Raw genomic sequence first — 21737 nt, forward strand, 5'->3', positions numbered from 1 at the left:
TCTTTAAAGACTTTCTAATGTTCTCAATTCTAAAATTGTAGTGTTTTGTGTCCTTCCTTGTGTGAACAACATATTTGAGAAAAAGAAGGCTGAGAAGGTATTTGGAGTAGCTTTTGTGTGCCTGGGAAGTTGGGGCAACCTACTGACTTGGGAGGTTTGGTTCACTCTGGCTTTGTTTGGGGGATCCGGGAAGTGACTATTTCCTCACTTCCTCTTGAGAATGTTTATCAATGCCTATGTGATAAAGCTCTCTGAACCTTTGGAGCTGGTGAACATGCTGAGGTGCTGGCAGGTTAGTGTGTGCCCAGAGGGCATGGAAAGCTCAGTGCCCCTTTCCACATGCCTTGCCTTGTGCATCTTTTCCATTTGGCTGTTTCTGGGTTGTCTTCTTTATAAGAGGGTAATAGAAGGTAAAAAGAGCTTTCCTGAATCCTGTGAGCCATTCCAGAAAATTACCAATCTTGAGGAGGGTGTTGTGGGAACCTCTGATTTCTACCCAGTTGGTGAGAAGTGTGGGAGGCCTGGACTTGCTATTGGCTTCTGAAATTGGAGAGGGGCAGTTTTGTGGGATTGAGCCCTTAATTTGTGGTGTCTGTGTTAACTCCAGATAGTTAGTGTCAGAAGTGGTGTAAGTAGAGGAAAACCATGTGAGCAATGTTAAGGGCAGCGTTGGTGGTACAGTGGTGAGCATAGCTGCCTTCCATGAGCCAGACAAGGCTTTGGAGGGTTTTAAGCAAGGGGTGGTGGGACATTTTTAGGTTTGCATTTTAAAAATATTTCTTTGGCTGCTATGAGTGCGCTGTAGTGGAGTGAGATGGAGGCCAAGAGGCCACTGCAAGAGTCGAGGGAAAGGAGATGTTAGTTGGGTCTATGGTGCTGGCGGTGGAGATGAAAAGTGGATGGATTCAAGATAAAATAGTGTAAGATGTAAAATATACGCAGCTCAACTTGATTGGATATGAATATTAAAAACATCTTCCTGAGTCTTGTCTTGAATCCTTTATTTCTTTTTTTTTTTTTGTTTTGTTTTGGTTTTTTTTTGAATCCTTTATTTCTTATCTGTTGGCGCTCATTCTAATCAAAGGGACATAACTTCCTCCTTATTCCTTCTGCTAACAATAACAAAGCCACATAGCCACCATTTGGGTGTTTGCAGTGAGTGCCGTTCCAAGTTCCACACATTGCTTCTTTGAGTCTTTACCACAGCCCTATGAGGTGGGCATTATTACCACCCTTATTTTCAAGCTGAAGGAGTGAAGAACACAGGGGGCAAATAACCTCTCCAGATTTGCACAAGGTCCCATGTGGTGAGTGTGGGAGCTGGGCTTGGAACCCATTTCTTCACATGTTTCAGCCCAGTCCCTTGGTACCTCTGAGTGCATTGCTTATCCATCTAAAGTTTGGTTTGGGTTGAGAGTTGCACTGAGGTAATATAAATAAATGCTAAGCTTTCCTTTAGAATTTCACCAAAAAGTTGGGCACCTGGGTTGGCTCAGTGTTTGGGCGTCTGCCTTTGGCCCAGGTCGTGATCTTGGGGCCCTGGGATAGAGTCCCACATCAGGCTCCCCATAGGGAGCCTGCTTCTCCCTCTGCCTATGTCTCCACCTCTCTCTCTCCGTGTCTCTCATGAATAAATAAATAAATAAAACCTTTAAAAATAAAAAAAGAACCTGGCCAAAAAGCAATAGCATTATTTTCATTCATTTTGAGTGTTATTCTCCTGAGTTAAGACATGTTTGTGATTATAGGTCCCAAAACTTTAAGAACCAACATCTAGGCAAAGCTGTACCTAGAAAGGGACTATTTGCAATAATTATTTGGGGGGAACCCACAGAAACTTAGTACTTGTAAGTGCATGGTAGGGGGTAGTTAAAATGTAAAGTCAAAGCTTACCCTTTGATAATAAAATTAGAAAAAATAAGCTTGTCCCTAATGTGATCGGGCTTTTGAGGTACCTGGGTAGTGCAGTTGAGTTGTTAGAGTCCCCCAGTTCCCTATAAAGCCTGATCTCTTGTATCTGTGAATGCAGTGGAGGTAAGGAAAGGGGAGGTGTTGCCTGTTGCGAGGAGAGGTCCCACTTGGTCTGTGCACCTGAACCCAGCTCTGTGATCTCCAGACAACCTTAGGATGGGTCGTTTGGTTCTTCTCTCCCCCAGCCAGATACCAGGAAGGCAGTAACCGGGGCTGGGTGTGCATTGTCTCGGTAGCTCTGTGTTACTAATATTCTAGCTTAATATAGTTGGCTTAGAATACAGAAAATGACTTGAGTGACTCTTCTCTCCGTTCTCCCCAGGATGATGCGTAACTACTGCCATTCTAAATGCCTAGGAAGGAAGTGAACTCACTGCGTACAGTGGATATGTTGGTGTATTAGAGTTTGATCCTGTCTTAGAACCTGGGCTCAGAAAGGCTGTGACCTGAATCAGCCTCCCAGAAATGCAGCAGCCCTGGGGGCTGACAGTATCCCACTTGGGAGGTGCTAGAAAGAGCCCTCCCTGCAACGCAACTGCCCGGGGAGGCTCAGCTGGGCAGCCACTGGCCATGCGTCCTCCTGGGGTCCCCCTCTCTTTGGTACCTGAGCACCAATTTCAGCTTCACGCTTTCTTAGACTCTGCAGGCCTTCCCAGTGTCTCTAACATGTCCTTGACATTGCAGAACGCTCTATCCAAGAACTTCACAGGCCCCCAGATTTGCAGTAGCCTCAAGTGCACACACATCCCCTTGCAGAGTGTATAAGTGCAAGCAAAGCAGGACTGAGCTGGGGGAGCTGGATCTCAGCTGGACACCAACTTACCAGAGAGTGACGTGCTTACTCATTCAGGCCTCATGGTTTGCACACTTCAGAGTTTTGCTATAGCAGAATCATAAATTATTGCAGATTGTGGGCTTTCAGGGATGCAAATATTCAAAATGAGAATTAAAATCTGAGATGCAGGGATCCCTGGGTGGCGCAGCGGTTTAGCACCTGCCTTTGGCCCAGGGCGCGATCCTGGAGACCCGGGATCGAATCCCACGTTGGGCTCCCGGTGCATGGAGCCTGCTTCTCCCTCCTCCTCTCTCTGTCTCTGTCTCTGTCTCTCTCTCTCTCTCTCTCTGTGACTATCATAAATAAACAAACAAACAAATAAATAAAAAAAAAGAAAATCTGAGATGCCCCAAGGTCAAGTGGATAGCTTCCCGCCCCCCCCCCCCCCCCCCCGCCAAAAATGGATGCCTTGTTGTTTGGAAATTATTCAGCTGCACGTCATTGCCTGGCTTTGGCCCCTTCACACCCCTCCTCACTGCACCCTGCCCCTTAGAACACCATCCCACAAATCTCTACAGTCAGCTCTGTGTGTTCCTAAAAAATTTTTTTAAAGATTTTATTTATTCATGAGAGACACAGAGAGGCAGAGACATAGGCAGAGGGAGAAGCAGGCTCCATGCAGGGAGCCTGATGCGGGACTCAACCCCAGGACTCCAGAATCACACACTGAGCCAAAGGCAGGCGCTAAACCGCTGAGCCACCCAGGGATCCCCGTTCTGTGTTTCTAAGCACCAGATGCCCCAAGGGTCCAGGTAGAGAAAGATACCATTTCTGCACCATGTACCCCGCTGAAGGGCACTGTGGGCGGCTTACTATAATTTTTTTTCACTTGCAGGACACATTTAGCATCACTACCAAGACAGCCTCTCTGGATATATTTCTGCCAGATGGAAGGAATATTCAAGTCGAAATTCTAACATCAGATACTGCTGAAAGAGTCCTAGAGGTAAACTTTGTTTAAACTCCAGTTCCAGAACCAAATTTAGGAATCATTCTGTTTGCAAGCAGGGACTAGGATAAGGTTACCTTCCAGAAGCTTCCTGCCTGTCATTTGATTCTGGATGACATATCTGTTGAGATGCTGGGATTTTCTGGGACACTGAGAAAGGAATCTGAGACACAGCCAATCATCCAGAGTATCTTTAGTTTTCCTCTCCTTGCATCAACTTCCCAGACATCTTTTTGTCCCTTCCTAAGGCTGCAGTCAGTCACCTGGGACTCAGCCAAGGATGTGCCATGGAAATATGCCAAGTGCTTTATTAGGGGATGCCTCATAGTTGGGAGCAGGAGAGGGAGTGGAGTCCACATGAGTCTGAAACAGGCCTTACCCAGGTAGGCTGGTGACAGGTTCTGGGAGAAAGTGACAGAGGATTTCTCAAAGGCTGAGAGTTGTGTCCCCTCCCCCCCACCCCCACAGAGAAAACACTGAAACCAACACCCCAGCAGGTCTAATTCTGGGTTCAGAGGGCCAGACCTGCATTCCAGTTGGTTTTGTGAAGAGTCTGAGGACAAGACCTAGAAACTGTCCTCCCCATCTTTAGATGGCGGCTGTTACCAGCTCGGTCTCCGGGGCCTTCCCTCCCTTCCCTGGGCATCAAGGGGGCACTGGCTTCTCATACCCAGACACTGTTCCCAGGTCCTTTTCCTTTGGAGGGTTTTATTTTTTTTTAAGATTTTATTTATTTATTCATGATAATCACACACAGAGAGAGAGGGGCAGAGACACGGGCAGAGGGAGAAGCAGGCTCCATGCACCGGGAGCCCGACGTGGGATCCGATCCCAGGTCTCCAGGATCACGCCCTGGGCCAAAGGCAGGCACTAAACCGCTGTGCCACCCAGGGATTCCCCTTTGGAGGGTTTTAGTTCTAATCTTCCAGAGAAGTATGTGAGGCTAGAATATAAAGTTATAAACAGGTGGAAGTCAGAAAGTTTCTAGGGCCTTCCAAGGACAGAATGTTTTTGTGCTGGGGACATGGTACCTGACACATTCTGGGCAGGAAACAAGCCATCCTCCCTATTGGGTTCCAGCTCTGGAGCTGAGACTATGGGGTGGGTGGGGACCTCTTCCCTGCTGAATGGCTCTTCTTTATAACCTGGAGATCTAAGCTGTCCCATGTCCTCCTGGCCTCCAAAGAGCAGCTTTGTCCCCAGGGTAGGAAATGTCCCTTCTCTAGGATCTTGGCTCAGTCCAAGAGTGATAATTTTGGACCTTCCTTCCTACAGAAGTCACTGCACACAACCTTTCTTTGGTTTTTGGACTGCTGGCCTAGTTGAAAGGGATCAGCAGCCACCTCATCGCCAAGGCCGTCCATTGAGAGGTTACTCTAGGGTCCCCCCTCCTTCACCACCTCCGACTCCCTGAATCCTACTGACCTTGTATCCCAAATCTCTCCCCTAATAATTTTGTCTTCCCATTTCCTCCTTCCCATCTTCACATCCCCTAATTTGAGCCCTCATTTCTCAGCTAGATTTCTTTTTCTTTTTCTTTCTTTCTTTCTTTCTTTCTTTCTTTCTTTCTTTCTTTCTTTCTTTCTTTCTTTCTTTATTTCTTTCCTTCCTTCCTTCCTTCCTTCCTTTCTTTCTTTCTTTCTTTCTTTCTTTCTTTCTTTCTTTCTTTCTTTCTTTCTTTCTTTCAAGATTTGTATTTATTTATTCATGAGAGAGGCAGACATAGGCAGAGGGAGAAGCAGGCCCCATGCAGGAGCCCGATGCGGGACTCAATCCTAGGACTCCGAGCTCATGACCTGAGCCGAAGGCAGACACTCAACCACTGAGCCACCCAGGGGCCCCTCAGCCAGATTTCTGTAACAGCCCCAAAACTAGTTCCTGCTTCCAGTCTTGCCCATCTTCTATACTGACATCCAGAATGACCTTTTTGAAAAGCATCAAAGACCTTTGACATTTAATGCCTTAGGGGATTTTTTTTTTTACTTTTTTAAACATTTTTTTTAATCTTTATTTATTTATGATAGTCACAGAGAGAGAGAGAGAGGCAGAGACATAGGCAGAGGGAGAAGCAGGCTCCATGCACCGGGAGCCCGATGTGGGATTCGATCCCGGGTCTCCAGGATCGCGCCCTGGGCCAAAGGCAGGCGCCAAACCGCTGTGCCACCCAGGGATCCCGCCTTAGGGGATTTATGCAAAAAGAAAAAAGAATAAGCTCTCAACTACAGAGACACGGTTCCCTCAATTCCCCTCCCAGGGCCTGTGCAGTGGGAGACAGACACTAGTGAACGGGGAGGACAGTAACGGGAGGCAGACACCTGCAGGGCCAGGCACACAACCCTGGGGGGCAGAGGAGGGACATGAGGTAATTTGGGAAGGGTTGGGGCCGTGGAGACCTGGAAAGCCTGCCCTGCCGGATGTTTTTCACATACTGAGCTCGCTGGCCTGACTCGACGTACCTGCAGCTGAAGGCAGCTGCCCACGGGAGTTGGGGGCCTCCTCTCTGTGGGGCGAGGGCAAGAGCTGGGGTCAAATGGCAGCACTGCCTCGCTGTAGCCGTGTGAGTTTGGGTAAGTTGCCTACCTTTCAAGTCAGTGCCTACGTAGTTATAGAAATAGCTCCCGTCCCATCAGCAGTGCGGTTACGGTTATTTCTCATTACGGGTGTTGTTATTGATACGGAGGGAATGCCCAGTCAGCACTGAGCAGAGTGATGAGTCTAGAGCTCCGAAAGCCAGCTATTTGGCCCCGTTCTCCTTGTAACCTATAGCATAGCGAGGTGCATTTGCGATCCGAAACATGTCCTTTCCCTCTCCCAATCACACCGACTTGGGAGAAATCCAAACCCCGGACCCTGACGTCATTAACTTCAGGCAGGTTTACCTGGAGGTTCTGCCCTTGAAGCGGTGGAGTTTGTGTAAAAAGCAAAGTGAGCAGGTGGCCAGGCAGACAGGTGCATACTCTTCCAGGGCCTGGGAGCTTCTCCAGCATAAAGATGCTGGGATTTAATTTAATTTAATTTTTAATTTAAATTTTGTAATTGAAAATCATTGTTTAGGCCTCCTCAAGCCTTCTTCCCCTCATTCTCCACCTCACCACCATCCTGCTGCACTCCTTAAAGAACCAGCAACAAGCTGAAATCTCATTTTGGATTTTTATGTGTTTGCACTAATGTGGTTTTATTGGTGGCATTTGTGTTTTGAAGTATCCTTAACATTTGCTAAGAAGAAAATATTATTGTGTCTCCTTTTGTTGATGCTTACTCCTTTCAAGAGAAGGTGTGTGTGCTTATGTCTTTATAAATTATAAAAGGCTTCTCCATCCTTCCCCCCTGCTCCTTTATCAGCCCTGGCACGTAAGCTTGCTGTTTTCACTGAACAAGTCAGAGAAGAGAGAAATTGAATCTGAATGGATATGGATCACATTCTAGGAAAAGACGTCTTTGCAGTCCGTTACCTTCCAGCACACACTCACCCTGCGCACACAGGAGCGCTGTGTTTGGGCTTGGGGTCTATGCTTGGGCACGTGGTTGGGTGAGGTAGAATGGGACAAGCCTTGACTGAACATGTGAAAAGTTCCCAGGCTCTTCTTTATTTTCAAAGCTAGGCCAAGAGCACCCACTCATATCATCCACCTAGTAAGCCTGTCTCATGAGGTAGTTTACAGACCTCTGACAAGAAAAGTACCCCTTCGAGCCTCATGTTTGTACAACTGCCACCTTGAGAACTCATATTTGTACAACTGCCAAACATGTTAAATGCATCAGCTCACGCACACAGCTGCAAAGGTGAATCGAGTGTCACGGAGGTGGTCTAGTGAATTCAGAGTGTGCAAGCAAAGGAATCACTCTGGAGCCCTGTCTTCAAGAGGGAAGGTCTGGGTGGGTAAAGGCGGGGAGAACCTGTGGTAGCATGGATGTTCCTGCTAAGGGAAGGTGAGTGAGCATAAGACATAAGGTTTTAGCCTTGAGACCTGCTGGCCAAAATGAAGCCATTGGTGTCGAAATGAAAGCTGTTGGACATAAAGGCCAGGGAGGAACATGAAATGAGAGTGGCCTGTGCCTGGGACCTGAGGTGTCACCGAGCAATATAAACGCCATATAAATTAGACTAGGAGACCATCACAGGAGACCCCAGACAGAAGCAGGCTGGGGGGTCAAAGCCAGACAATAGCTTGTACACTTTTATATGCCAGCAAGGAGTGGGGAACATCCCTCCTCCCAATGTCTGATAATCCAGCCCATGGGCAGGCAGATTGGCACGGGGGCCCCAGTGGCAGATACCACAGGACAGACTTGCATGGAGACTGGCTGCTGCCCTCCAGTGGACTGTGAAGACCAAATTCTCTGGGAGACACATGTGTGTCTGAGATGGGACAACCAGCCTCAGCAGACGCCAGTTCGTGTCCGTTGTGTTAGGGCTGATTTTTGCTTTCTTCACTCTAATTTTCTTAATTTTTAAATTTTGTAAAACTAGGATTATCATTTCTAGATTCAGAAGAGATTACTTTTAATGCCTGCGGCCCATTAAAGTACTTTTTATCGATGTTTACAGGCAATTTCTAATTCTCCACATCACTGTTAGCATGGCCGACACCCCTAATTTTTCTTGTCTTTGGTTAAAGGTGGTGTCACACAAAATTGGACTGTGTCAGGAGCTCTTGGGCTACTTTGGCCTGTTTCTCATTCAGTGTTGCAAAGAGGGCAAGGTCTCTGGTAAGGAGAGAAGGGGGAGGCAGGGCAGCCAGGAGAAGGGGTGGGCTGCTGTGGGCTGGTGCTCAGATCCATGGGATGCAGGAGATATAGCTGAGTGGGGGGTGCCGTTCTCAGCCTGGGGATCGAAAGCTGGGAGAGGGAGGGGGCACCTGGGTGGCTCAATGGTTGAGCGTCTGCCTTTGGCTCAGGTTGTGACCCCGGGGTCCTGGGATCGATTCTCCTATCAGGCTCCCTGCTTCTCCCTCTGCCTATGTCTCTGCCTCTCTCTGTGTGTCTCTCATGAATAAATAAATAAAATCTTAAGCAAAAAAGTTGGGGGAGGGGAAGTTGGGGATGAGCAACTCCAGAGAGGTAGAATGGATGGTAGCAAGATGTCAGATCCTTTCAGCAACTGCGCTTTGTCTTGTACCTGCACCAGCCCTGGGCCTAATGTCCGCCTCATTTTATGCTGGCGCCCTGGCCGCAGACCACCAGCCATCCCACAACCCCCTCAAAAATGGAGTGCTAGATCCCAGGTGTCAGGACATCCCATCACACCATCACTCCTCCTTGTTAAGGAATGTTGGTGAGAAAATGTGGATGCTCTAAGTTCTCAGATTTTTAAAGAACATGTAATGAGTTAGTGAAAGATGATAGATGATTCACATAGTTTTTGCTTTTCTCTATAGACATTCTTCTAAGACATTGTAAGTTATTTACTTGTAAAATGGTATCAATTATCTGAAGGCAGCTTACGTATGTTCTCCAGAAGCTGCAGTGATTTTGAGTTGGAAGTTAAGGGTTTGTATGATGGCTTGGACACTGAGATCTGAGGTACACTGAGCTGTCTGGAGGTACACTGAGCTGTGAGGTTCACAGTGTAAAACACCTCCTACTAAAGGCATTGATATTTTATGAGGATCAAATGCTATTTATCCTTTTTTTAAGATTTTATTCATTCATTCATTCATTCATTCATTCATTCATTCACAGAGACAGAGAGAGAAAGGCAGAGGGAGAAGCAGGCTCCATGCAGGAAGCCCGACGCGGAACTCGATCCCGGGTCTCCAGGATCACACCCCAGGGCTGCAGGCGGCGCCAAACCACTGCGCCACCGGGGCTGCCCGCTATTTATCTTTTTTTTTTTTTTTAAATTTTTTGCTATTTATCTTTTGAAGGAATTTCAGAAAGTTAAAAATTGTGTACAAGTGCAGGGGAATATTATCGTTGTGATTTTAGCATTTCCAGTGGTAATGCTTTCTCACTTCAAAGCCTCTGTATGTAAACTATTTGTGCCTTTTCAACCAGTAAGACTCCCTTCTCCTTTCTCTAGTCATGAAAAAATTGGTGGACTTTGAACTGCCTTATGTGAGTCTTCAAAGTGCTAAAGTGGAAGACTGCAAAGTGGGACTCAGGAAGTGGTAAGCATTTATGGTGATGGTAGGTACTTGAGGATGTTTTAGATTCCTGTTGAGAATTTGTTGGTCTTACCCTGTTAGCTCACAACCTAACAGCTAGAGAGAGACCAAGAACTTGGGGATGGTTGTGAGGAGGGCAGTAAAGAAGAGAAAGTGGAGAATGAACCAGAATATTTGTCCTAAACAATAGGATGTTGAGGATGACTTTCACTTGTCTCCAGTAAGTACTTGAGGGATATTGTTATGAAGATGGTGGCCCATTGAGGTGGGGATGGAAGCAGGAATGATGAGAAGCTGCAGGTTGTGGGCTTGCTTTGGAATGAATTATCGACAGTATTAATTGAAGGAATTTGTTGATGATTACAAGCACGTGTGATTCATCTGTTGAGCTGTAGTATTCCCTAAAGCAAAGAGTGGACTCAGCCAACTTGCAGTGAATTTGAGTAGAATACTCTTAAGTATTCAGCTTGCATCCTAAAGGATTCCAACAATAAATGCATATAAATCAGGGCCAGCCACACTCCCAGGCTGATTGAACACCTTGCAGAAAAATACCACCCTTTCTCTCAGAAACAAGAAGCCTTATGGCAAGGATACAAACAGAGAATAACAGGAAGCACCCCACATATATCCTATAATCTGTACTTCCCAGTGTTTATTACTGCTGCTGTATTGGATTGCTTCTTGGGTTCACCCTCTCCCAGCCCAGCTCTTCTGTAATCTGAGCACAAAAGTTTTAAAGAAAGGCATTTTGTAATCTAGGAATAGTAGCTATCTTGACCTTGTGATGGTGTGCTTAGCACTCCAGTCCGTAGTTGTGAATTTTGGAAGGATATCCTAGGCAAGGCTAAAAGTTCATACACTGCTATTCAGACGTATTCTGAGAAGCTGTCAAAATCTGTGGCATGGAACCCTGAGAAGGGGAAAAGGGAAAACCCTTCAATGTTCCATTTAAGTGTTTCTGGAAGCTGCTTAGTATAATAAGTGGCTGAACATCATTGTTCCTAGGTTTGGAGTATGTGAATCTAAATCTCAGCCCTCTCAAAATTTAGCTAAATAATCTTAGCCAAGTTACTCAAGCTCACTAAGGCTCAGCTTCTTTATCTGTAAAATGGGAATAATAGTAAGAGTCTACCTCATACAATTAGTATGAGGGTTGAATAAAGTACTTCCATATGCTCAATAAATTTTGGTCTTGTTTGTTACTGTTATATTAAGAATAATATTAATAATAGTAATAACAATAACAACAGAAATCCCTGGAGCTTAGATAGCTTGGCTCATGGGCTTTCCAGAGAACTTGACATTAAGACATGAGGATTTTGTTCCTCACCTTGAAGCCTTAACTGGAAACTGGGCTTTGCCTGCGTCTTCATTAAATAGGTATATTCTAGAGCATAAGTGCAAGAGAAAATGTCATTCGTATGTCAGCATCCTGGATGCAGGCAGATTGCCTTTACTTATGGGAACTGGGAAGAAAGGAGGTCCCACTCCACCTGTTAGGCTGAGGGTCAAGTCATGTGGGGTGGAGAGCCTGGAGGAGGACCCTGAGGGTACATGGTCTTCTTACCTGGAAAAGTCTAACAGAATGAGAGTAGGGAGGCTAGCCTGGCTGCCATGAGCTGTGGCATTCCCAGCAGGTGAAGCATCACAATGAAGCCTATAGGGCCAGAGTTTTGAGGATTTTTCTCTGTCCAAGAATTCTCTGGCCCATCTCTCCAATTTGATATGGTTCCTTCCAGACTGGAGGGAACCCTCTCAGAGCCCAGTGTGGGATGGGTCTCGGGGCTCTCTAGCTTTGACACAAGTTGCTATTCTGTGCCACAGAGAATAGGGTGCATGTGCTGCATGGCCAATTAGCTTAATAGAATATAACAGAATGCTTCAGTTGCTTCTTTTCACACCCTCCACGAGGAAGGTGATCTTCAAGTTACATTCTCATCATCTCCTAGTTCATTCCAATCCCATTATTCTATAATCATACACTTCTAAGTACAGTGATTCTGCTTACCCCTGCCTTCAGATAGGTTTAGACCAGCTGCAATGAACTCTTTCCTGACGGTTTCTATCAATTCCTAGCAGCTCCTGTGCTTATACAGGAACTATGATTTCAGTTTATCCTGGAGATTCTGAATCCTTTAGACAGACTTCAAACCCTGCCACTTGCAAATCTCTTTGCAAAAGTCCAGAGGGGCAACTCCAAATGCAGTCCCTACATTTCTGGTGTCAAGATCAACCTGATGAGAGCAGTGGTCAGGACAAGTTCAGGGTTCTAAGGAAGCACAGAATGGAGCGGAATCTTGGGGAGGTACGTGACAATGCCAGGATAGGCAGATAAGCCAGGGAGGGAGGCAGGTGAGGGCAGTGGTCTTCTAGGCAGAGGAAAGGAGAGCAAACATGGTTGGGATACAGAGTGTGAAGGGGGAGGTGGGTCATAGGTGGAATTGAACATAAAAGCTACGTGTCCCAGGACAGGCACCATGGAAATGAGCAGGTTGGGTGATCTAACTTGTCAGACTATGAAAAACGGGACTGTGGACCATCTTCCATCAGCTTTATTGTTTGGCATCTTTACTTTTCAAGTCCACCAGGTGAGAGTTTACAGTGAAAGGAAAACAGGTGACAAAAGTGGAGGAACAAACTGAAAGCAAGGCAAGGGAAGGGGTGTTAGTGCGGCCTCAGTTTAAAGTGTAGAGGGCCACCCCTTCAGAGAGCACTCATGCCCAGGTGTGCCTGTTGGCCATGTCATTGGATGAACTCAGTGCTCCTGAATTGTGCAGGTACATGGACCCATCCCTGGACTCTGTACTGATGGACTCTGCAGCAGCGGTAGCTTTGATCTATATGCAGGTAAGGGTGACTGAGGACTCAAACACCATATGTTACTGACCATTCAGGATTGAAGCCATTGGAAAAAATGTGTGATAGCTAAGAATCCTAGCTCCCTAGAATAGGCAAATTTACAGAGACTGGAAGTACAATATAAGTTATTAGGGGCTCAGGGGCAGGGAGTTATAGTCTAATAGGTACAGAATTTTTGCTAGAGATACTATAAAAAAAAGTAGGTATAGACACTGTTGACAGTTAAGCAACATTCTGAATGTTTTTAGTGCCACTGAATTGTACACTTAAAAATGGTAAAAATGAGGGGCACCTGGGTGGCTCAGTCAGTTAAGTGGCCGCGTCTTGATTTTGGCTCAGGTCACGATCTCAGTGTTGTGGGATAGAGCCCTGTGTCAGGCTCCATGCTCAGCAAGGAATCTGCTTGAGATTCTCCCTCCCCCTCCCTCTGCCTTTCCCCCAGGTTGAGAGAGAGAGAGAAATATTTTTTTAAAAAACAAAGGCAAGTGACGGGATGAGCACTGGGTGTTATTCTGTATGTTGGTAAATTGAACACCAATAAAAAATAAATTTATTATAAAAAAAAAACAAAGGCAAGGACAGTGTGGCAGGTTTCCCTTTTATATTCAAAAAGCAAAGGCTCACCTTTGAAGAAACACGAACATTCTGTATTACCTCATAAACAACAACCAGGGGCTTGCTTTATGTACCCAGACAGGAAGCCCCACGGTTTCTTACTAAGCTGTATCCAAAAGGACTGCCTCGCCCAGGCCAAGGGGCAGCTGAAGGCAGGAGAAATCACCAAATGCCTCAGAAGTGCAAGTACTGCTGCGTATTTCAGCAGGCGAGGTCGGCATGGCCTGGGCTTGCGCCAGGCACAACTGTCCTACAGTAGGTAGGACAGTTACCTACCTGTGCTTACCTGGCAGTGTTTTTACTTAGTGTCTTACAGAATCATGGGGTCAGAATCAGTGGTGCCTTCAGTCTGACAAAGTAGAGCGTCACTTACGCCTCTCTCCCCTGCCCCCGACTGGACTGCTGGCCTCACGCAGGGACTGTGGCTTTTCCAGTGTGGGGTGGAACACCTGGGTGTGTCGCCAAGGGGACACACGGAGCCCGGCAGCTGGTGTCGATGAGGAGTTGCAGCCCTAATGTCCACTGCTGTTCATGTTACTTTTTAAGAGACCGATGCGATCTAATAAATCATCTTCACAAAGCTCTTCTAAATTCTAAGGAGGTAAACCAAAATATCACTTCTTAAGTGTTCAGTGTTCACTATTGTAGTTCAATGGCTAGAATATAGTTTTGAGTTCATTTCATTTTCTTTTTTCTTTTTTTTTTTAGATTTTTATTTATTTATTCATGAAAGACACAGAGAGAAAGACACAGAGACACAGGCAGAGGAGAAATAGGCTCCTTGCAGGGAACCCAAGGTGGGACTCGATCCCAGGACCCCAGGACCACAACCTGAGCCAAAGGCAGATGCTCAACCACTGAGCCATCCAAGCGTTCCTTAGTTCATTTCTTATCATACTTTGATCCTCTGTGATTAAACCCATGTTGCATGAGTGGGGACATAATTTACCATTTTAAACGTTTGACGAGGCTCATTGCTGTTGTATCCTTGCTATTCTAGTGTGTTATTAGTTGTGTCTGGTCTATGTGATACCACGTCCTTGGTGGAGGATGCATCACCTAGTTCGACTATTGTCCTGGTGGGAAATAGTCTTTCTGGCCTGGTTTCTAGGTCCATTGTGGTGAGAAATAGGAGCCAGCATCTTCATAGGAAGTTTATCTGTCTTCATCAAGGAGCTGTAAACCAGAGAGAAATGGACTGCATTTCCCTCTGCTTATAGCTGGGGGAGAGGGGCGCATGTGTGTGTGTGGGTAGATGGCTTCATGGAAAGCACGCTGAATTCAGTTTCAAAAATGTATTCTGGCCCTTGCTGTGCCGCTGGCTGCCTCTCCATATGATCTCGGCCGGCCGCCACTTCATCCTTCTGAACCTAGAACTACAACATCCCCCTGTTAAGCGATGAGATGGAATGAACAATTTCTAAGTTTTCTCTCAGCTTGAATAGACTGTTATTCAAACTGTAGCTCTTTGTCTGGCCAAGTCTTCAAATGAGTATAGTTGGTGTTATAATAATCTGTGCCATTATCATCATTATTCTCATTGTTGGCTCTATCCAGGCAGAGAATTCAGCCCCAGGGAGTCAGAACCACAATTGCAGCCTCTTTTGAGGAAACTTTTCTCAGCTCCCCTGGAAAGAAAATGCCTCCCTCCCTCTCCGCTCCCCTGGTATTTTGTTTATACCCTCCATTGTGGTGCTTGTCACCCCATCTTGTAAATACTGTTCACATGCATATTTGCCTAGCTAGACTCTGAATGGCCCAGGGCAGAGACTGTCCTGGGAGCTTAGGATGCATGAAGGTGTGAGAAGCAACCATCCTTTTAAAAAGTTAATGCGGAACTCTTATGAGTTCTTCTGATAAATAACGGTGCCATCATAATTAACTACTAAGGGAAACCCTTTGGATTTTTCTAAAGCAGCTGTGCCCCAGGATGTCTTAGGAGCCAGGTGGACACCCATAACACGTTCCCTTTCTTTTTCTTTTTGAAAATTTGAGTGTTATTAACAAAATGGAAGATTGCATATAATTTTCTGAGTTTTCTCAAAAATATTGAGACTTGGTCAATTCTGGGCCTGTATTGCAGCACCACTGGCCAGTATGGTAACTTTATGCAAATTAGAACAAGGGGTCCCTTCTTTCAGGCAGACCTAACCCCGTGTCAGAGCCCATGGCTCAGTGAAGGGAGTGTTGGGTTGACCATTAACCTCCCCAGAGCTCCGTGGCCCTGGCTTTGCTTAGCCATACTTCAACCAGCTGGAGCCAAGAGGCAGATCCCTTCCTCTCCATTTCTCACTGCTGTACCTCTGCAGGGGTGACAGGGATATGTGTGATTGAAGCTCATTAAACCCACGGCTTAGGTGATCTCACTCGATTTAAAAAATTAGGTTCTACATAAGTCTCCAGCAGCCAGTCTTTGGAGAGCCATAGAACTGAGTAGAGCCATTTGTCTAAATCTGACTCTCATTGTTAGAGTGAGGTACTGTATGCCGTGTATTTGATGACTCGTGTGCCCCTAATCAGGGTCAAATCTTTTCAAAGGTAGTGAAACAAAAGCGGTCTGTTCCTGCTGATGTAGGGCATTTAAATCTCTGTGTCGGAGAGCCCCGGGTCCCCTCATGCTGAATGACATATCTTCAGTGAGTCCTTACTGTTGTGACTGCCACTACCTTCTTTAGCCATGCGCTCCCTTTGATAACACTGCCCTGAGATAACAGCCCCTTTATAGGACTCTACCAAGTAGAATTCAGGAAAGAAAAAGGCGTTCCCTTTTTCACATCCATATTGATCCCATTCTGGCATGGTGTCTAGGTTCAGTTTTGAGAATAGTTGGTGATGGGAGGAAAGTCACGGGATGGGTAGTGGCCTACATGCTCAGAGTCAGTGGCTTGGGCAAGGACAGGAGGACTTGGTGCAGCAGCCAGATCATTTTTGTTGTTGTTGTTGTTTCTGAAGTTTTTATTTTTTCACGAGGGACACAGAGAAGCAGAGACCTAGGCAGAGGGAGAAGCAGGCTCCCTGTGGGGAGCGCAATGCAGGACTCAATCCCAGGACCCCAGGATCATGGCATGAGCCAAAACCAGATTCTCAACCACTGAGCCACCCAGGAGCCCCCAAATTGGGGTTTTAGGCCCACGCTTGCCATTTACACTTTGTGGGCCGTCTTGGAAGGCATAACCTCTCTGGACCTCAATTTGCCCATACTACCACACAGAATAGTTTGGAAAAACTCAATAAGAAAACCTGTCTAAAACAAGTTCTGAACAAGTATTAGTGATTTTTCTTCTCCTCTCTAAATCCTTTCCCCCCACTCTAAATACCAAAATCAAAACTTTATTCAGCTCTTCATTCATTTGGAGATAAGGCATAACCAATAGCAAACACTGAGGGGTGGAACACAAAAACTTGCATTCAGACTAAGGTGTAAATATATACTTGACAGCTGGCAAAGAATTTTTGAGTGTTTGCTCAGTTATCTTGGACAAGCTACATCGAGGTGGAAGACTCAGGGTTTTTCCCTTGAGGGGTTAACAGGCTAACTGAAGACCAATGGAAAACTTTTTAAAAAATATGATAAATGGAAGCAGCACAAGCTAATATACCAGTTCAAGCCCCATCAGTTCTGGGGACACCTGGCTGGCTCAGTGGTTGAGCATCTGCCTTTGGCTCAGATTGGAATCCCAGGATCCTGGAATTGAGTCCCACATCGGGTTCCCTGCAGGGAGCCTGCTTCTCCCTCTGCCTATGTCTCTTCCTCTCTGTGTGTGTCTCATGAATAAATAAATAAAATCTTTAAAAATAAAATAAAATCCGTTCTGTATGGAACTTCCTGTTTTTCTAAACACTTGCTGGCCCCAAATATTGTATATTTTCTTTGCCAAGTGGAGAGGCAAAAGAATAAAAAATAAAAAATTATTGATTTCTAGTGAGGTTGAATATAGATTTGGAATTTGGAATTCCTTTTTGTTAATTGCTGATACATATTCCTTGTTTATATTTTTCCTCTTGCTTTACATAAATAATGCTGACTTTTTCCCACATATGATGCAGTCATTTTCTCTAGTTTGCCATTTACTTCTTAGTTTTGTTCTTGTTCGTTCTCAGGTACAGAAGTTTTATATTTTCATGTAATTAGATATGCCTTTATATCTTAAATATAATATTCCTTACCTCAAGATCAGATTTTTTTTTTTTTTTTTTTTACATCTAAACCTTTTTCTGGATTTATTTGATTGGGTGGTGTGGGGAAAGAGCTAACTTTAGCTCTCCCAAATGTGGCCAGTTGTCCTCAACCATTGAACAATTTCTTCCTACACCCACTAATTTAAAAAGTAACCTTTATAACATGCAAAACCCTTACATATGTCCACTTGGGTCGGTTGCTATAGCTTTTCATACATGAGTGTGTTTCTGCCAGATTAATTCATTTCTGCAAAGGTTGCTAATCTTACAACTTCTGTCATTTTCAGGCAGTTCAGGACATGGAAAAAGAATGGGCCAAACCCACACAGGTGCAGAGGCAGAAATTAGAGGCTCTCCAGAAAGAAGACAATCAAACAAAGGTAAATCAGATATTGCACCAAGAGAAATCCCTTGGAGGGGAGTTGAAGAAACATATTAGAACTGAGCTGTTTCTTAGTTTATAAACCCATCAACCACTAAAAATGGGCTTCTTTTAAAAAATGAGAAAAGCATCATTGATTTTTCTGATTATATTATTTAAAGATTCTGAAAAATACAATAGACTGTGGTGAACCCCTGGCCTGGTTCATGTAGACCCTCAGCGTTATTTTTAATGACCACAGAGTATTCTGTCTTAGAGTTATCATTTAGCTAACCAATTTCTGATTATTAGAAATCCAGTGGTTTCCTGCTATAAATCACTTTGGCAGTGAGCACCATGAGGCCCAGGACTGTGCCTAATTTATACACACCCTGTGTGTTCCCAACACCTGGTACAGTTCTGAGCTGAAGGTCCCTGAAGACACAGCCAGCATCCTCCGTCTTTGAGTACATGTTTTATTGTTTCTTAGAATATATTTCTAATCCATTTTTAAAGCTTCCATAAAGATCATAGCAATTCACACTCCCCCGTCCCCAAGCAGTGATGCAAGTCTGACGAACAAGGCACATTTTAATGAAGAAATGGACTCTGCTTCATTGTGTTGTCTTCTTTGCCAGTGTTCACCACTTTGCCAATGTTCACTCATTTATCTTAAACAAAAATGCAAACAAAATTTAGAGGACTCGTTTATACCTAAATTAATATAGAAAATCATTCTTTGGAAGCTCAGATATCTTGAGAATTTTACTGATAGGCAGGATAAAAAAAGAAAAAAGCATATACAGCCATTATTTAATATTTTCCTCCTTGGTATTACGCCTCAGTGTTGTCATGAAAATTTTGGAGTTCAATTTCAATTATAGTATTTATTTTAATGGATATAATATTTGGGTATAATCAGATACATCAGCTTCTTTGGATATAATTACAGTTCCAAAGTGCATTTCTACTCCATAAACTTTTTAACTTAATAATTTAGTAAGAAGATTGCTTTTACTATGTGCTATACTCTGCCGAAATTTATATTTGTATTTTTGACACAAACAAATTTTATTTTCTCTGATGAATTTTGTGTGTGTGTTTATTTTTATTTTTAATAAATTTATTTTTTATTGATGTTCAATTTGCCAACATATAGAATAACACCCAGTGCTCATCCCATCAAGTGCCCCCCTCAGTGCCCGTCACCTAGTTACCCCCACCCCCTCCCACCTCCCCTTCCACCACCCCTGGTTCGTTTCCCAGAGTTAGGAGTCTCTCATGTTCTGTCTCCTTTTCTGATATTTCCCACTCATTTTTTCTCCTTTCCCCACTGATAAATGTTTTACCTGATTTTACCATACTATTTGTAATAGTCATTTAAAAAAAAAATTTACTGAGTACATGAATTAGATGAAAAAAAAAAAAAAAGCTGAACCATGATTCAAATTAACTCTTACTCTCTTGAAGCATTTCAGGATACTGACATAAAACCAGAATTATTTAAGTGTTTATGAAGTTCTTCTCCTGATAATAGATCCAACACATTAACAAGCAATAGTGCTTTACTTTATGTACATGTGCAAGAAAACCTGGAGTTAAATGAGTGAAATTAATTTAAAGGAGCAACTAGTTGATCTAAATCACAGGCTAACTACACCCCATAGGCTGCTGTTTTTGTAATACAATTTTATTGGCACACAGCCACGCTCATTTATGTACGGTCCAAGGCTGCTTTTTGTGCTAGAATGATAGAGGTGAGTAGTTGCAATAGAGACCATTTTCCCGCAAAACTGAAAATATTTACTGTATGGCTATTTATAGAAAAGTTTGCCATCCCTTGATCTAAATGAAAATGTACGAACATCCCTTCTCCAGTTATGCATGTTAAATTATCTTTTTCAGGAGAAAGTTTCTTTAAAAAACTAAAACTAATTTTCTTTAAAAAAAAAAAAACCAACTAATCCTTGCAGATTTCTTTTAGTTTGCATATGGTCAGTAACATCGCTGCACTGCTTGTTGAATGACAAACGCCAACAAGTATTTTGAACGAGTTACTAATTTATCACTGACTTTCTAGAGAAATGGAGCTTGACTTTTTTTTTTTTTTTTTTTTTTTTATTTATAATAGTCACAGAGAGAGAGAGAGAGAGAGAGGCAGAGACATAGGCAGAGGGAGAAGCAGGCTCCATGCACCGGGAGCCCGACGTGGGATTCGATTCCGGGTCTCCAGGATCGCGCCCTGGGCCAAAGGCAGGCGCCAAACCGCTGCGCCACCCAGGGATCCCCTGGAGCTTGACTTTTAAATACTCTTCTCGCTTTTAGAGCATTGCAGCCAAGTTGATTACAAAAAGTTTTTTAAAGTGTTACCAAGCGGGATCCCTGGGTGGCGCAGCGGTTTGGCGCCTGCCTTTGGCCCAGGGCGCGATCCTGGAGACCCGGGATCGAATCCCACGTCGGGCTGCCGGTGCATGGAGCCTGCTTCTCCCTCTGCCTGTGTCTCTGCTTCTCTCTCTATCTCTCTGTGACTATCATAAATAAATAAAAATTTTAAAAAAAAAGTGTTACCAAGCGATAAGATAAAGATCTGTATCATATAGTAAATAAGAGACCATTGTAGCAAGAGCTTGAAACGGCTCTGTATGCTGTGTGGCAATATTACTCAGCCCCTACCCCACCGCTGCATGTAGCCTAACTCAGGACCTGTCATTTCTGCTGTTTCCCATTGACCCAAAGGGAAGCCGCGCAGCTTAATGCCTTTCCAAAGTTGAATGTGTGGGCCATAGCACAATAAGCTGCTACAACGTGTGGCTTGAAGGGACAGGAGCCCTGAACACCTCTCCCACCTTGTAGTAGCAGTCAGCTGTTCCTCCCTTCTCAGGTCTCAGCACGTTTCACTTTTAAAAGAGAGTGCTTCATATAGTCTTTGAAAGGACTTGTTTTCCTTCCAAAAAGGATCTAGAAAGTGCCAGGTTGTCACTGAGTGATCTTCTTTCTGATTTAACCATGTGTTAAAGTGAGAACTCCCTTTTCTTCACGCACATCTCACACAACAACAGGCAGGACCATGGTGAAAGCTGGAAGAACAAGGCAGACATCCAAGCTGATATCAGCTTATTAAAAGGCAATGTTAAGAATAACACTTTGTTACAAAGATGAAAAGCCTGGACTAGAAGTCAGGACAGGATGCCTGAACCACACTTGTGAACTGCAGCTGTCCTCTGTTCTTAAGCCAAGTCAGAAACAGAGCAAAAGGGGGCACCTGGGTGGTTCAGTCAGTTAGGCACCCGACTCTTGATTTCCGCTCAGATCATGATCTCAGGGTTGTGAGACTGAGTCCTGCATTGGGCTGGAGGTTGCTTAGGATTCTCTTTCTCTGCCCTTCCCTCCCTTAAAAAAAAAAAAAAAAAAAGAGGGAAAAGCTAAACCTTAACAGTCACATAAAGGTGTACCCTTGACAGTTTTGAGCTGTCTATAACTAGACTTAGAAAACAGACTCGCTGGGGATCCCTGGGTGGCGCAGCGGTTTGGCGCCTGCCTTTAGCCCAGGGCGCGATCCTGGAGACCCGGGATCGAATCCCACATCAGGCTCCCGGTGCATGGAGCCTGCTTCTCCCTCTGCCTGTGTCTCTGCCTCTCTCTCTTTCTCTCTGTATGACTATCATAAATAAATAAAATTAAAAAAAAATTAAAAAAAAAAAAAAAAAAAAGAAAACAGACTCGCATAAATAAAATCTTTAAAAAAAAAAAAAAAAGAGATCCCTGGGTGGCGCAGCGGTTTGGCGCCTGCCTTTGGCCCAGGGCGAGATCCTGGAGACCCGGGATCGAATCCCACGTCGGGCTCCCGGTGCATGGAGC

General features: G+C 44.6%; 1 protein-coding gene across 1 annotated transcript in view; it reads left to right on the forward strand.

The window, feature by feature from the left end:
• Positions 1–21737, forward strand: part of SNX31 (sorting nexin 31) — a 59969-nt gene that overhangs the window by 18130 nt on the left and 20102 nt on the right. The window contains exons 5-9 of the mRNA XM_041768435.1: positions 3642–3752; positions 8375–8465; positions 9778–9865; positions 12643–12712; positions 17806–17898. Coding sequence (XP_041624369.1) covers positions 3642–3752; positions 8375–8465; positions 9778–9865; positions 12643–12712; positions 17806–17898 — 453 coding nt within the window. The remainder of the gene's footprint in view (positions 1–3641; positions 3753–8374; positions 8466–9777; positions 9866–12642; positions 12713–17805; positions 17899–21737) is intronic.

The sequence above is a fragment of the Vulpes lagopus genome, chromosome 9, assembly GCF_018345385.1.
Source record: "Vulpes lagopus strain Blue_001 chromosome 9, ASM1834538v1, whole genome shotgun sequence".
Taxonomy (NCBI): Eukaryota; Metazoa; Chordata; class Mammalia; order Carnivora; family Canidae; genus Vulpes; species Vulpes lagopus.